The sequence below is a fragment of the Narcine bancroftii genome, chromosome 9 (assembly GCF_036971445.1).
Source record: "Narcine bancroftii isolate sNarBan1 chromosome 9, sNarBan1.hap1, whole genome shotgun sequence".
Classification (NCBI taxonomy): Eukaryota; Metazoa; Chordata; class Chondrichthyes; order Torpediniformes; family Narcinidae; genus Narcine; species Narcine bancroftii.
Genome location: NC_091477.1, coordinates 75700059 through 75713752, shown reverse-complemented (window position 1 = coordinate 75713752; position 13694 = coordinate 75700059). Strand labels below are relative to the sequence as shown.

The 13694-nt window shown below is 39.5% G+C and overlaps 1 protein-coding gene across 5 annotated transcripts in view; it reads left to right on the top strand.

Annotated features, from left to right (window-relative positions):
* espnla (espin like a) overlaps positions 1 to 4974 on the top strand; it is a 284051-nt gene extending 279077 nt beyond the window's left edge. For all 5 annotated transcript variants that reach the window (XM_069896536.1, XM_069896534.1, XM_069896533.1 and 2 more), the window contains one exon: positions 2826 to 4974. In XM_069896536.1, coding sequence (XP_069752637.1) covers positions 2826 to 4550 — 1725 coding nt within the window. In that variant the 3' untranslated portion in view covers positions 4551 to 4974. The remainder of the gene's footprint in view (positions 1 to 2825) is intronic.
* Positions 4975 to 13694: the final 8720 nt, after the last annotated feature.

Genomic DNA, 13694 nt, shown 5'->3' with positions numbered 1-13694 from the left:
GCCAACAATGTTCCAGCTAAAGGTGAAATGATGCCTAAATGAAAGGGTATGAATACATAACACAAGTTGGCAGTTATACAAACGTGAGAGATTTGTGCTGTTTTACAGCACCTCTGATAAATTCAGTGATCAGTTTAGTCGCGTGCATCTGAAGAAAGGACACATTAATTTTGGAATGGATACAATACAAATTTTCAGAATTCTGCCAGGATTTAAAAGGCTTGCAATACAAAGGCTTGAACCTCTTAGAAGGTTGAAGAGAGATCTTAGTACAACTTTAAACTAGTTGGGGGGGGGGGTGGGGAGGAATAGGAAGGGGGAAACAACTTCATCCAGTGGCAGAACTCAGAACAAATAAATACACTTAAATTTTGAAATATGCCGTATATGAGCAAAATTAGGAAGCACTTCCCCCAAAACAAAATCTGTAAATCATTTTGCAGTAATGTGTAGTTGTTTGAGCCAATAGTCAGATTCAACATTGGAGTGATAGATTTTTGCTGATTAAAGGTGTTGAAGCATATGAACTTAAGATGGAAACCATAGTTGAGGTACAGATTAACCATCAGCTAAATATATGAAAGACATAGAGAACTGACTACATAGCTAAGCAATCTTCAAATCCATAGTATATTGAGTTGCACTGCTGAGCATTTCAATTCTAATTCATTTGTTGTGCAAGTTACAAGTTTTCAGGACTTTTTGTGCATTTTTATGCCCATATTTTGAATGTTCTTTGCTGTGCAATTCTAAATATGCAGTCTTAATGAGTGTTGTGTGTGCTGCAAGCTTGTAGTCCTGGAATACCTTGTCATGTGTTTGTTACATCTGCAATGTTGTGTGGATTTCTCTTCGTGTGTTCCCTGCTGTTTTGTATGCCTGCAGCATCAACGCGGATTTGCCTGTGTAAAGCCTTTGAATATTTTGCTGTGCATCTTGAGAACCAACAGTACCAATGTGCATTGGTGTTGCATTAATGAGAAGTAAAATCCTGCAGATGCTGGACATCTGAAATAAATGCTCTGCAGGTTGGGCTGCATCTGTGGATTGAGAAACATTTATTTCCGTTTCAAGCAAATGACCTTTCATCAGAACCAATGATTAGATAGAAACCAAATAATAATGTTGCAGAGAAGAGGAAGGGCTGAAGTGGCTATCTGCTCTGAAAGATCAGCTGTGAAGGACAAGCATCTGCCATCTTCCCTCAATTGGCATCACCACTTGAAATGTTTCATCTTTTGCAGACTCCATTGCAACAAAGACCTCCCCTTTGTTTCCTCCACCCCTTTCTCTTTGTAACATAAAACATATTTATTACTGACGTTTTTTAGTTCCGATGAAAGGTCTTCCTCGCGAAACATAAATGCTGTTTTTCTCTCTATGGTCGCAACCTGACCTACTGAGTACTTCCATCATTTTCTGTTTCTATTGTTTTGCTTTGTGTCATAGTTTGTACCCTGTAAGGATAACACAGATTTTGCAAAAAAAAAATAATTGGTTTCTCCAGGCCTTGTAATGCATTGCCTTGAAACGGGATTTCAAGAGGGAATAGAACATTGATTGAGATGGTTTATATCGATGCTGGGAATTGAAGGCCCCCATCAGCTTCTTATTGACAGTGTCAATGTCAAATTCCTACAGGTTAGACAGCTCACAAATTAATGTTGTGTATACCCACATAAAATCAAAATAGTTCTGATTATAGAATAAAGCTATCAATATAGCTTTTCAAACTGAATGCATGTAAACTAACTTCAACAATAACCACAAGTTGGAGTATCTTCAAGAGTCTGGGTGTATGTACAGAGTTAAAATGTCCCATAAGTTAATGTGACTGGGGCTTGGCATGTTTGGTGAGATTGCCTCAAATTGTGAGGAAAAGCATGAGGTAGGGTGGGTGATGGTTTATTTTTTTATGTGACTCAAAGGTAGAATGGCTCAAGCAAAAGAGATTTAAAGCAAATTAAGGGGTTAAAGCAAGCTTTTGTGTAGTAGCAAGTGTAGATTAGATTGTGCATTGGGGTGGATTGGTGAATGCTCAGACCGACTTTGGGGGTCGAGTAGGGTGTATGGGTTAGAGCAGTGGTTTTCTATGGGATTACTTAAGGTAGCATGTGAGAGGAAAGAAAAAAATTGTTGAAAACCACTGTTTTAATCGTACCTCATTAACGTGTTATGTGCACGGTTTCATAACTCCAAAGGAAATGGGCCAATGACATTTTTTCTCAAGCAAAATATTTCGGTCACAATTGGGTCTAGAGCAATGGTTCTCAACCTTCCCTTTCCACTCACATACCACCTTAAGCAATCCCTTACTAATCACAGAGCACCTATGGGATTACTTAGTGGTATGTGAGTGGAAAGAAAAAAATTGAAAACCACTGGGTTGGAGTTATCCAAGGGTCAGAACATCCTTTTTGCTTGGAATCTCCCATAACAGAGGAAGGGGTAAGTGAAGTACTAGTTGAGGTTTTAAGGTACCCTGTGGTGGGAGCGAATTTTGGATTCGGGTTTCCCCCATTCTCTACTGTGATGTCCTTCAGCTTCAGGAGTAGAAACTAAAAAGAAAATGACCATTTAAGGACTGAATAAAACTTCTTGATTCTCTGAAGTCAGAGAAGTTCACCACTTGAAGCAATAAATGATACAATCTAGTGGAACTGAGCATATCAGAGAGACATCCAAATAAATTTTTAAAAACCTGATTTATAAATAAAAATGAGTTTTCCTCTTTACAACGTTTGATTTGAAAGCCTGTCTTATCCTTAGTCAGGGATTGTGGTGCACACTGACTCTGCATTTCAAATGTTGTTTGTCCCAACAAGCACAAAGGAAGAGGTTACCTGCAGACAGAGATATGGAGGTATTCCCAGGAGCACAATGCCATATTGGGCCCATTTGGAGAGCTTCTTACTGAGGATGATCTTATCTATTTGGAGAAGCAGATTGAAAATGTTCAAATGATGAAGAGGTGCCAGGAATATGGAGGTGAGCTGAACCGATTGGCAGTTCAACTGCGAACTATTCTCCCAGCGCCTATCGTTAACATTACTGTCAATACTCAGCTTTTGAATCAGGATTCGGGCAGAGAAGAGGACACACCTTTACCTGTGTGGTGCAACAGGATATCTGGGATAGTGAGGACTATGTCACTTCTCTTGTCAAATGTTAATGAGAAAGATCGGTCGGATTATGAGAGCAAGGAAATTACTAAAATACCAAACACTGAATTGGCAGCTGTCTTCACTCCAAGACTTGATCAAACATCTTCAAGAAAGAGCAGGAACAAGGTAGAAAAAGAGATCCAGCAATTTGGTGTGTCAGTACGCTCCCTTAGGGCCAATTTTGAAAAGCAATATGTGCCTAGAGAGAAGACGATTGCAAGCACAAAACCACTGGAAAATCAGGAATATATCTCTGAGAACAAGAATAATAATCAATTTTATCCAGTGAGCCCTGAACATAGAGTTGAAGTTCAAAGTGCCGAAGATGTTTATCATGGCACGAACACTTGTGAAGATGAATCTTGGCAAAAGTATATCGCCGGAGTTCAAGGGGGTGGGTTGAGTGAAGAACAGATGCATGAACTCCGACAGTCAGGCCACATGGGGGACACAAGTGAATTGGGAATTAACTCAAAGGGTGATGTGGTGGAAGACCATGCTCCCCGTTCCCCTGTGACAGAGTCGACTAGCCTGAGGAAAGAAAGGATAGTTGTGTTATTCCTGGGTCACTGGAAAAAGTCAACTTACACCATGTCTTTGAAAATGAAACTCAAAAACCTGTGTACATCTTCCACTGTGGAAAATAGCAATGAACCACTTGAAGATGGAAAGATGATGGAAAAAGAGGAGAGCAGTGGAAAGCCAGATTTGGAAACCCATCTTGAGCCCCAGCCTAAACAATCCATTTCAAATGAAAAACTTAGACATCTCTTCCTGCAGCAAAGGACCATCACCAAACTCATTGGGAACTGGAGAAACATCATCTCCCATGTTCCATCCAGACAGATTAGACGATTGAATCGACAGAGGATCACCTACTCGCCTGAACAGTTTCTCCCTCGTGTCAACGGTCTTCCTGCTGACTACGATAGTCTGACCCTTGACCTCTTCATGCTGGGATACTTTCACATCCTTGAACTTGACCTGCCGCCAGATGAAAGAAAGATGAGGCATCTTCTGTGCTTCGAGGTGTTTGACCACCTGGGGACGTTCAGTTGGGACTTGGTCCGTGCTTTCCATAAGGCTGTCATTGAGGAGATTGATGCTGGCAAAAGGGAATGGAAGAATGGATTTGAAGACATTAAGCAAAGGTTCTTCAGTAACCCTGAAAGCATGGTAGCCATGCCCAGCCAGTCTGAGCCGACTATAAGACAGGTGCCCAAAGTCATTGTGCAAAGTGCCACACCTGAAGAGGAGGAAATGCCCACAGGTCATGGCCACTCTGACCTTGGAGCCTTTACGAATGATGACATTTGCAAGTACATTGACAGAAGCTTTGCTTTCTGGAAGGACAAGGAAGCTGAAATTTTTGATTTCGAAGAATAGATTCTTACCTATCCATTCTACAATGACTGAAATGGATTCAAAGAATTTGTGATCTCAAATACAGAGAACAGATGTTTTGTTGTTTGTAAATTTCTTTAGGAGCTTAGTAAAGTTGATTCTGCCTGGTCTATATTTCAGGCCTTCCCAAAAGTAATCAAACAGTATAAAATCACTATGTAAACACTGATCAGCAGAATCTAAACAAAAGTGAAGTGCAATAACGCAATTCGTCACAATAACTTTATTAGTCAAAAGATCCTGCATTTAGTTAGCACTACATATACCCTTTGACCTGATCAAATTTCCATTTCCTGAGGTGGAAAATAGGCAAGACCATGATAACATTAAAACAAGAGCAGATTAATTGTGGACTTTTAACAGATTAATCCAAATATATTTAGTTCAGTTGGTTGGATTTTTGTCTCTACAGATTAGTAATCAGGCAAAACTACCTTATTATGATGTTGATGGGCAAGCTAGGAAGTGGAGATCTTTTCTGTCTGCCCAGGTGGATGTAATAGATCCAGAGCCTGACTCAAAGAGCAAGGTATTTTCATGATCAGCATCCTTTCTTGAACCAATAACACAAGAAATAGATCAGTCATTTATGGGTCCTTCAAAGAATATTAATTTTTTTAATGGTGATTTTTTTTTAAAGGAAAATGCTGGAAACAATCAACATCGTCTTTTAGAAAGAAAAGCAATTTTTGTGATCCAGGACCATGGCTCCAATGATGTTCTTTGAGTTCCCCTCCCCAGCTTCTTTCCCTTTTATATGTGTAATTCATTTACTAAACTTTATTTTTATCCTAATCTTGATGAAGGGTTCCGACCTGAAATGGTGACTATTTCCGCCCATGGATGCAGTCTGAGTTCCTCCAGTAGTTCTCTGTTTGCTCAAGTTCCTTAAAATATCTTGGACAGCAGAGGGTGCTGTCCGTATTTCAATCACTAATTGGCAGAACCCGGTGATTCTGCTTTCAAAATTTTTCTTCAGAACAATACTATTCCAGGCATAGTAAAAGAAATGAGAAAAGCTTGGCCTCCAGGGTTGGCAATACTCACAGGGGTTTCAAGAAAGTAAAGAGAAACGGTTTCTTCTTGGAGGAATAAAAGAAGGTTAAAATAATTTTTTTTAAAACCAGAAAAGGCAAAGCCTTGTCTTGGTCTGCAGCTCACTAATAATGGGACTGGATTCAGTACCACATCAAAATATTAATTGTGGAGTAAATCATTCCTGGGCTTTGGGAGAGGAAAAGTGGGACGATTTGGATAGCTTTTTCAATGGGTAATATGGGTTGAATGGCCTCCTTTATGCTGCTTAACTTTGATTCTTTGATCTAAGCTTTACTCACCTGAAAATGGTGAGGTGACATTGTAGAGGAAACTTTGAGTTTCGAGTATCCAGAGGTACTCTTCATGCTTAAATAACAAATGTATAAATTAAAGTTAGCTTCAGCTACCTGACTGATATCATCAATTTGAAAAGAAAATAAGGAAGAAAATATGTAGTTTAATCTTGATTTGTTCTGACAAAGTATCTTCTATCTGAAACATTAACTGTTTCTCTTGCCGGTGTCACTGCCTGACCTACTGAGTGTTTTCAGTACTTTCTGCTTTTATTGTAGAATTCCAGAATCTGTAACTTTTCCGTTTTTAATTTGTTTCTTCTTTGCCCACTGGTGACTTGGCTCATTCCTTTCAATGCAGGAATTTGGCCAACACATTTTTGTCATAATAATAGAAGCTTATCACTTAAATGAGACCTTTCATGACCTAATCCAAAAGCGGTGAGCATCTGATGAAGCTATATTCTGTTTATTCCTTGAAAAAAGGCTCATGCCCAAAATGTCATCAATATATTTTTGTCTCCTATGGACACTGAAAGACCATCTGACTTCTTCCAGCATTTCAGAATGATTTTTGAAGTTTATGCTATAATGTTGGCAAGTTTTGTTTTAGACATACAGGTAAAAGGCCATTTCAGCCCACTAATCCATTTTGCCCAATTTTCACCCAATTAACCCACACCGCTGCTTTGTTTCAAACGATGGGTGGAAACTCAAGCCCCTGAGGGAAAACCCATGCAGACACGAGGAGAACTTACAAACTCCTTACAGACAGCGAGGGATTCGAACCCCTGTCGCGATTGCTGGCACTGTAAAGGCATTTCACTAACTGCTGCGCCAACCGTGCTGCAGAAAGATATGACATACGACAACGTACTGATTGATAGGATAACCTGACGTCACTGTGGGTGCAGACCACCGGAGCCCTGTCCACAAAGGCCATCTGAAGCTTTCGGTTGTCTGAAAGCACTCTTCCTGACTTCCCTCACCGATCTTTGTGCCCTCACCCTTCTTCATTGCTACAGAGAGGACAAACGGAAATATGGAGAACAGTGGCATTGTCTTGAATTTTCCAGGGTCAGGTAACCTGCATTGTGTTTTCCTCTCACTAATACTCACCTGTCCACTTAGTTTGAAAAAACGCACATGCTGGAGAAACTCAGCAGGTCAAACAGTGCCTTTATATAGCAAAGGTAAAGATAGATCACCGTGTCGGGCTTGAGTCCTTCATCAAGGTGTGGGGGAACATGAGAGATGTCTAAACAGAAGGGGCGGGGGGGTGTTTGTGATTGTGGGAGATGATAGGTTGGGGGGGGAGGAGGTTAAGCTCGGTGGAGAGAGGAAGGAAGTAGGAACTGGAATAACTTGTTAAATTTGGTGGGGGGGGGGTGGGAAAGGAAAGCTGATTATTGGAATGTAGTGAACTCAGTTCATGCCCTGGGGTTGGAGAGTGCCTAGATGAAAAATGAGGCGTTGTTCCTCCAATCTTGTCAGGGTGGGGTAGGGTGAAAGGCCATGGACAGACATGTGAGCTTGAGAGTGTGACTCCAAATAGAAATGGTTAGCTATGGGGAGGTTGAACTTCTCCCATCCAGTTCCATCTTCCCATCATTCCCTCCCCATTTGCATTCACTCTGGACCCTTAACCTGTATATTGGCTGTTAATTATGAGCGGTGCCAGTGTGGAAGGGACTGATGATGCAGCGAAAAAGTGCACGTTCCACCACACATCTGCAGAAGTTTGCCAAGGTTTCCGATGTCATACCAGCCTCTGCAAACTCCTGAGGAAGTAAAAGGGACTGATGTGCTTTCTTCATGATGCTATTTGTGTGTGTGTCCAGGAAAGATCCTCTGAGATAGTGACTCCCAAATTCTTCAATTTGCTCACCCTTTCCACCTATGATCTCCCAATGATCACTGGAATGTACACCTCTTGTTTTCCCTTCCTGAAGTCAACAATCAGCTTGGTTTTGATGGCATTGAATGTGGTGGTTCTTGGTGCACCATATAGCCAAGTTTTCAATCTTCCCTTTTTATTCACCCCACAAGCATGATATCATCAGCGAATTTGTAGATAGTGGTGTTGTCATGCAAAGCCACATTGTCCTAGGTGTATAGCGAGTAGAGCAGGGGATTAAGAATGCAACCCTACTGGAGATTGTGAAGGAGATATTCTTACTAATCCTCACTGATTGTGGTCTGGAGATGAGGAAATCCATGATCCAGTTACACAGTGAGGTGTTGAGTTCTGGTCTTCAATTTTGAGGGGATTATGGTGTTAAATGCCGAACTGTAGTCGATAAAGAACATCCTGATGAATGCATCTTTGCTGCCAGGTGTTATTGGGCTTTGCTTAGAGCCAGTGAAATGGCATCCACTGTAAACCTTCTGTTATGATAGGCAAATTGGAACCGATCAATGTCATTGCTCAGACAGAGGCTGATTTGCTTTATACCAGCCTTTCAATGCACTTCATCACTGTTAATGTGAGTCTCACCGGTCAAAAGTCATTTAAATAGACACCAAAATGGGATATCCTTAGGTTCTGAGCAAACCTGACCATATTTGAGTGGATGAATCTTCAAAATTGTCCATTGGGGTAGCTGGATATGTCTTAGCCCACTTCTGAGTCTGGAAGTTTAAGCTCAGGCAATTGAAAGAATTGAACACGTTTGACACCATTTTGTAGAAACTAGGACTTGCATTTATCCTCTTGGATTTGATCAGCTCTATTTAGGGCTTTTGAAAATTGTGCTCATCGTGGGGTAAGGTTTTGCCTGAGTGAATGGAAGTACAGGATCAATGTCCTGGAGGAACCTGTCCATTCTTCTGTATTTGCCTGCAGGTGTTAACAGCCAAGTCTGTCTTCTAGAAAACCCACACAGCATTTAGTTTGGAAGAAAATTAATCCTTCAAAATAAACATGGCTTCCTTCTTTCACAGACTCCCCTTCACCTTGGCAGCGTGAACACTCACAGGTCATTATGAGCTCATTTCTTCCGGTTATTTTGTTGCCTCAAAATTAGTTTAAGTAGATGTTTTGCTGAGAAAGTGATAAAAGATCTCATAAATTGTCGATACTTGTGCATTGTGTGACTTTAATCAGCAGAATAATTAAATGAAAATGTAAATGATTTTAAATGCATTCCTCTTGATTTAGATTAAAGGATGATACTTTGAGAATGGAGTTTATCTGCTGCTTTTCAATGCACCGATTGGAATCTAGCCCATATGATCATGGAACCTGCTTCTGTGATTTAATGACCTGAAGTTGTTGGTGAATACTGTATATAAAAAGCCTGATGTTTTACATTACAAGTTTTAGCTAGTCATATTATAGCTTTCACATTTACGACAGCCCATATGTTTGTTAGCCAAACTGGTTCATCAATTTGTATGATTGGTGGATTTCTGTCCTAGGAGGAATTCTTTTCACTCGAGGTGCAGGTAATCTTGCCATCCAGTATTCTCATGAACTGTGCAGTCCCTGTACAAAATGTGCCCTAGCAGAGCTTTCCAATCCATCTTGCTCTCATATTTCCCCATAATCTATTTTATCACATGTCCATTAACTCAAACTTCATTCTCCTGTCTCCCATCTGGTGTAGGGGCAATTAACAATGATTGAGTATAGGATATTGGAGAATATTAGAGAAGTTGAGGAGTAGAGACTACGTGCAAAGAGCAATGAAGCGATATTCAATTAATTTAACAGGTTTAATTGCTGGTCTCTACTAACCTATGTATTAGTTCTCTGATTATGTAATTATCTTGTGGCTTCACAGAGAGGAGGGTGTGGGAAGAGAGAGTGAAAGAATAGAAAAGGAGAATGAGAGTATGTGATCTGTATTGAGTTACTTTATTTAGACCAGTGGTTTTCAAACTGCCTTGGTAAACTTACATTCCTCCTTCAGCAATCCCTATGCCATAAGTGCTCTGTGATTAGTAAGGGATTGCTGAAGGTGGTATGAGAGTGGAAAGAAAAAGTGTGAAAACCACGGTTTTAATCGTACCTAATTGACTCGTTTATGTGCACGGTTTCATAACTCCAAAGGAAATGGGCCAATGACAATTTTTCTCAAGCAAAATATTTCAGTAACAATTGGGTCTAAAGCAGTGATTCTCAACCTTCCCTTCCCACTCACATACCACTTTAACCAATCCCTTACCAATCACAGCACTTATGACATAGGAATTACTTAAGGTGGAATGTGAGTTCAGGGGGGCAGTTTGAAAATCATTGATTTGGACTAATACATACTACATTGGAAATTTTTAAGTTTGGTGACAAGTACATCCATTTTGGATATTACATGAATAAAGTAATAGTTAAATTCGGTGGCTTTATTTTTATGCGATTCTGCCTCTTGCTCTCTGCAACCATATGCACTCGCTGGGCAGAAACCATTGACATGTTGATGGTAAGATGATACAGCTGAGGAAGTTCTGTTATCTCGAGTTGGTGGGAAGTTGTTCAGAGGGCAGAGCTTGAAGGTTGGAGGTGAGATTAGAGGACCTGGTTATTGTCAGCAGGAGGATGGAAGTTGAAGAGCTGCCACTGAGTCAGGAGTTTAGGGGGATGGGATGGTGGGGGCAGTGATGGAATAAGTCAACTTGAGAAGTGAGTCAGGCTGGCTATGGAATACCCAGGATTTGGTTATGGATGGGGTTGGGCAGTGATGGAGGTGCTCTTAAAGCAATTGAATCCCTTAAATTGGAAGAACCAAGTTGGGACAAATTAATAATGGTTTTTCTAAACGATTAGACACTGTCCGGCAGATTTATTTCAGTTTGGTGAAACTGAAAGGCATTGTATATACAGCTCAGCTAGTGAAGATGTTCTGCAATTTGGGAAAAGTTTTTAAATCAATGGCTGTGCTCACTCTTTACAGAAAAAGGAAATAATTTTCACTGCCATGCCTTGAAGGAGGAAATAGTGAATTCTGAATAATGAAAGTGAATGACATCTGATAACATTGAGTCAAGCGTTACAGCTGGAGATGTAAATATTAACTGATAACAGAAAGTGGCCAAACCAGGGTTGGAAACATACCTCTCAGCTTAGTGGTTGGGATCAAAGTATGCAGTGTGTAATCAAAGAATCTGATTTCTAATATGTGTATACACCAGGCAATCTCTGCAGCATATTGCATTGATCCACACCTTTCAGGGACTCCAGTTAGAGCAACTCAGCCATTCATTCCCTGATCCAAGGTACCTAGAGTGATTTGCACAAGGGAGGCTTTCATATGGTGCAGTCTACCCCCAGATTGAGTTAGACTCTGAATAAGTGATTGGATTAATGATTTATAGAGAGTGGTTAGTCAATTGTTTTGCAGATGCAAAAGGATCCACATTAAGGACAGTGCTCAGTCTGTTGAGGTGTGCATAAAATGAACTAATCCAGGCAAATTTGGGAATTAATAAACTAAATTCCCACTTGGTCATTGATACACAGCCCTGAGACATTGCCAATATCCTGTCATATCACCTCTACTCATTTGCTTTTGGGGTTTTACTCCTTGGGCACCAACCTGCCCCTCTCCCACCAATCACCTTGCCTTGTTTTGCCATGTCCTGGATAATAATTTTACTTGTTTGTCATCAGGAGGAGGAAGCTGAAGAGCTGCCATCAACTGTTATCAATCCAGCCATTAGATGCATCACAACACAGCTCATTTCTGGCTATTGAAGTGTGTTGTTATTATAATGAGGATTAAGATGGGGGGTATCCTGACTTTGAATAGTAACTCCACCATCCTAGTCCAAAAACACTGAGATCAGCAGGGACGACCTGGCCCATGGTTGCTAAGCATTAGATCTTGAACCATTTCAGCACTTACCTCTACACTAAAGTCCTCGGTGATTTAAATTTAAAATTTAGAGAAAAAAATGGTAATAGGCCCTTCTGGCCCACAAACCCATGCCACCAATTAACTTACTGGAACGTGGGAGGAGAATGTAGCACCCAGGGGAAATGCATGTAGGTGTGGGGAAAATATATGGACTTGTTACAGATAGCAGTGGATTTGGACCCAGGCCTCTGGCACTGCAGTAGTTTTATGCTAACCACTACACTGACTGTGTATAATATGTAGTCACCAATGTGCCTACAGCTTACTGAATCTACTTCCGTTTCCCCAGTGAGGTTCTGCTCACATTTCAGTGGTGATTTAGATCAATTCTGTGATAATTTTTAATACTCTTTCTTATTTTGATTCTCAACAGGAAGAAGCAAAGGTGACTATTGCCTTTGAAGTGAAAATCAATGAAACTTCTCCTAGTCCTGACTAATATTTATCACTCAGTCAACACTTCAGAAACAGATTATGCAGACTTACACCATTGATCTGGCCATGCAGAGCTCAGTCAGAGCTTCTGCTACGTTACCAGCAGTGTCCAGACTTCAAAATTTAATTGGCAAGGGGACTTCGCAAAGTTTTGAAAAAGAAGTTGTAAAAATGCATGTCTTTATATATGTTTTTTTTTCCCGAAATTTATTTATAGTATCTCCATACATTCATTTCAAATTGACTTAGTATAATATTACATAATAGATACTAAATAATTTTCAAATTTTCACCCCCCCACCTCCCCTAACCCCTTAGGAAACCACCTTGTGGTGGTTAATTCCCAAAAACCCAAATGGGTGTGGTATAAACCACAAGTGGCATATGACTTTCGGGAGCAGAAATACCACCCCCCCCCCCCCAGGCAGACAAAATACACGTATAAACCGAAAAATCATCATTTTTTATATCCATAAAACCCCGGTCCATCAATTTAACCAATCTTATTCATAAACTCTTTTTTTTGAAAATCCGAACTTGATATTAAATTTTGCACCCTTTCCACCCTCCCAACAATGAGTTAAACATTGTTTACAATCAATAAAAGTTTTTTTTTAATTTTTTTTTTCAAGTCTTCCTGAATTTCATCCACTGAATTAAAACACCTCTGAACATCGCAGTTCAACACCGAATCTTCCATTCTTCTCAGTCTCAAGTTGAATTTGTAGCTTACTTTCAAACAAAGTTTTTTTCAAATCTTTTAAAATTTTCTTGAACATAATTCCTTCGGTCTTGATCTTCTAAAGCATCAATGTTATTCATAAGTTCTTTCTTCTGTGTTTCCCAATTTAATACCAAATTTTCCACTTTGTCAATCTTCTCAATGTTAAGTTGAAATTATTGTTTATTTTCAAGAAAAACTTATTCAAAATTTTTAACTCTTCTTGGACATTGTTCATTCGACTTTAATTTTATAAATCATCAATCTTGTTCATAGTTTCTTTCTACTGAATTTCCAAATTTAATAATAAAGTTTCCGTTTTTTCCAATTTTCTCAATATTAAACTGATCTTGTTTAGTTTAAAAAAAAACCTTTTCAAAACTATTAAAATCTGTTTGCAATGTATGCATACTCACAGATAATAAATTCACTCTTCCAATATTCCATCCAAAAAAAATCACTAATAAACCTTATTGCAAGTCAAGGAGTTCCATATATATGTTTATCTTCAGAAAATATTTCAAATATTTCAAATCAACATTCGTCGCCATCTTTCAAAAAGTTCTGTTCTTGAGAAAATTCCAGCACCAACTCCAGCTCTGTCTGGGCAAATAGGTCAAATTTCTTCCAAAGTCAAAGAATGTAATTTTATTCTGTATTTATAGATAATAAATTCATCCTTCCGATATTCCATCCAAAAAAAATCACTAATAAACTTTAATGTTATCTGGATTTTTAAAACTCACGGGCAACCAATGCCAATTACTGCAATTTATCTTCATAA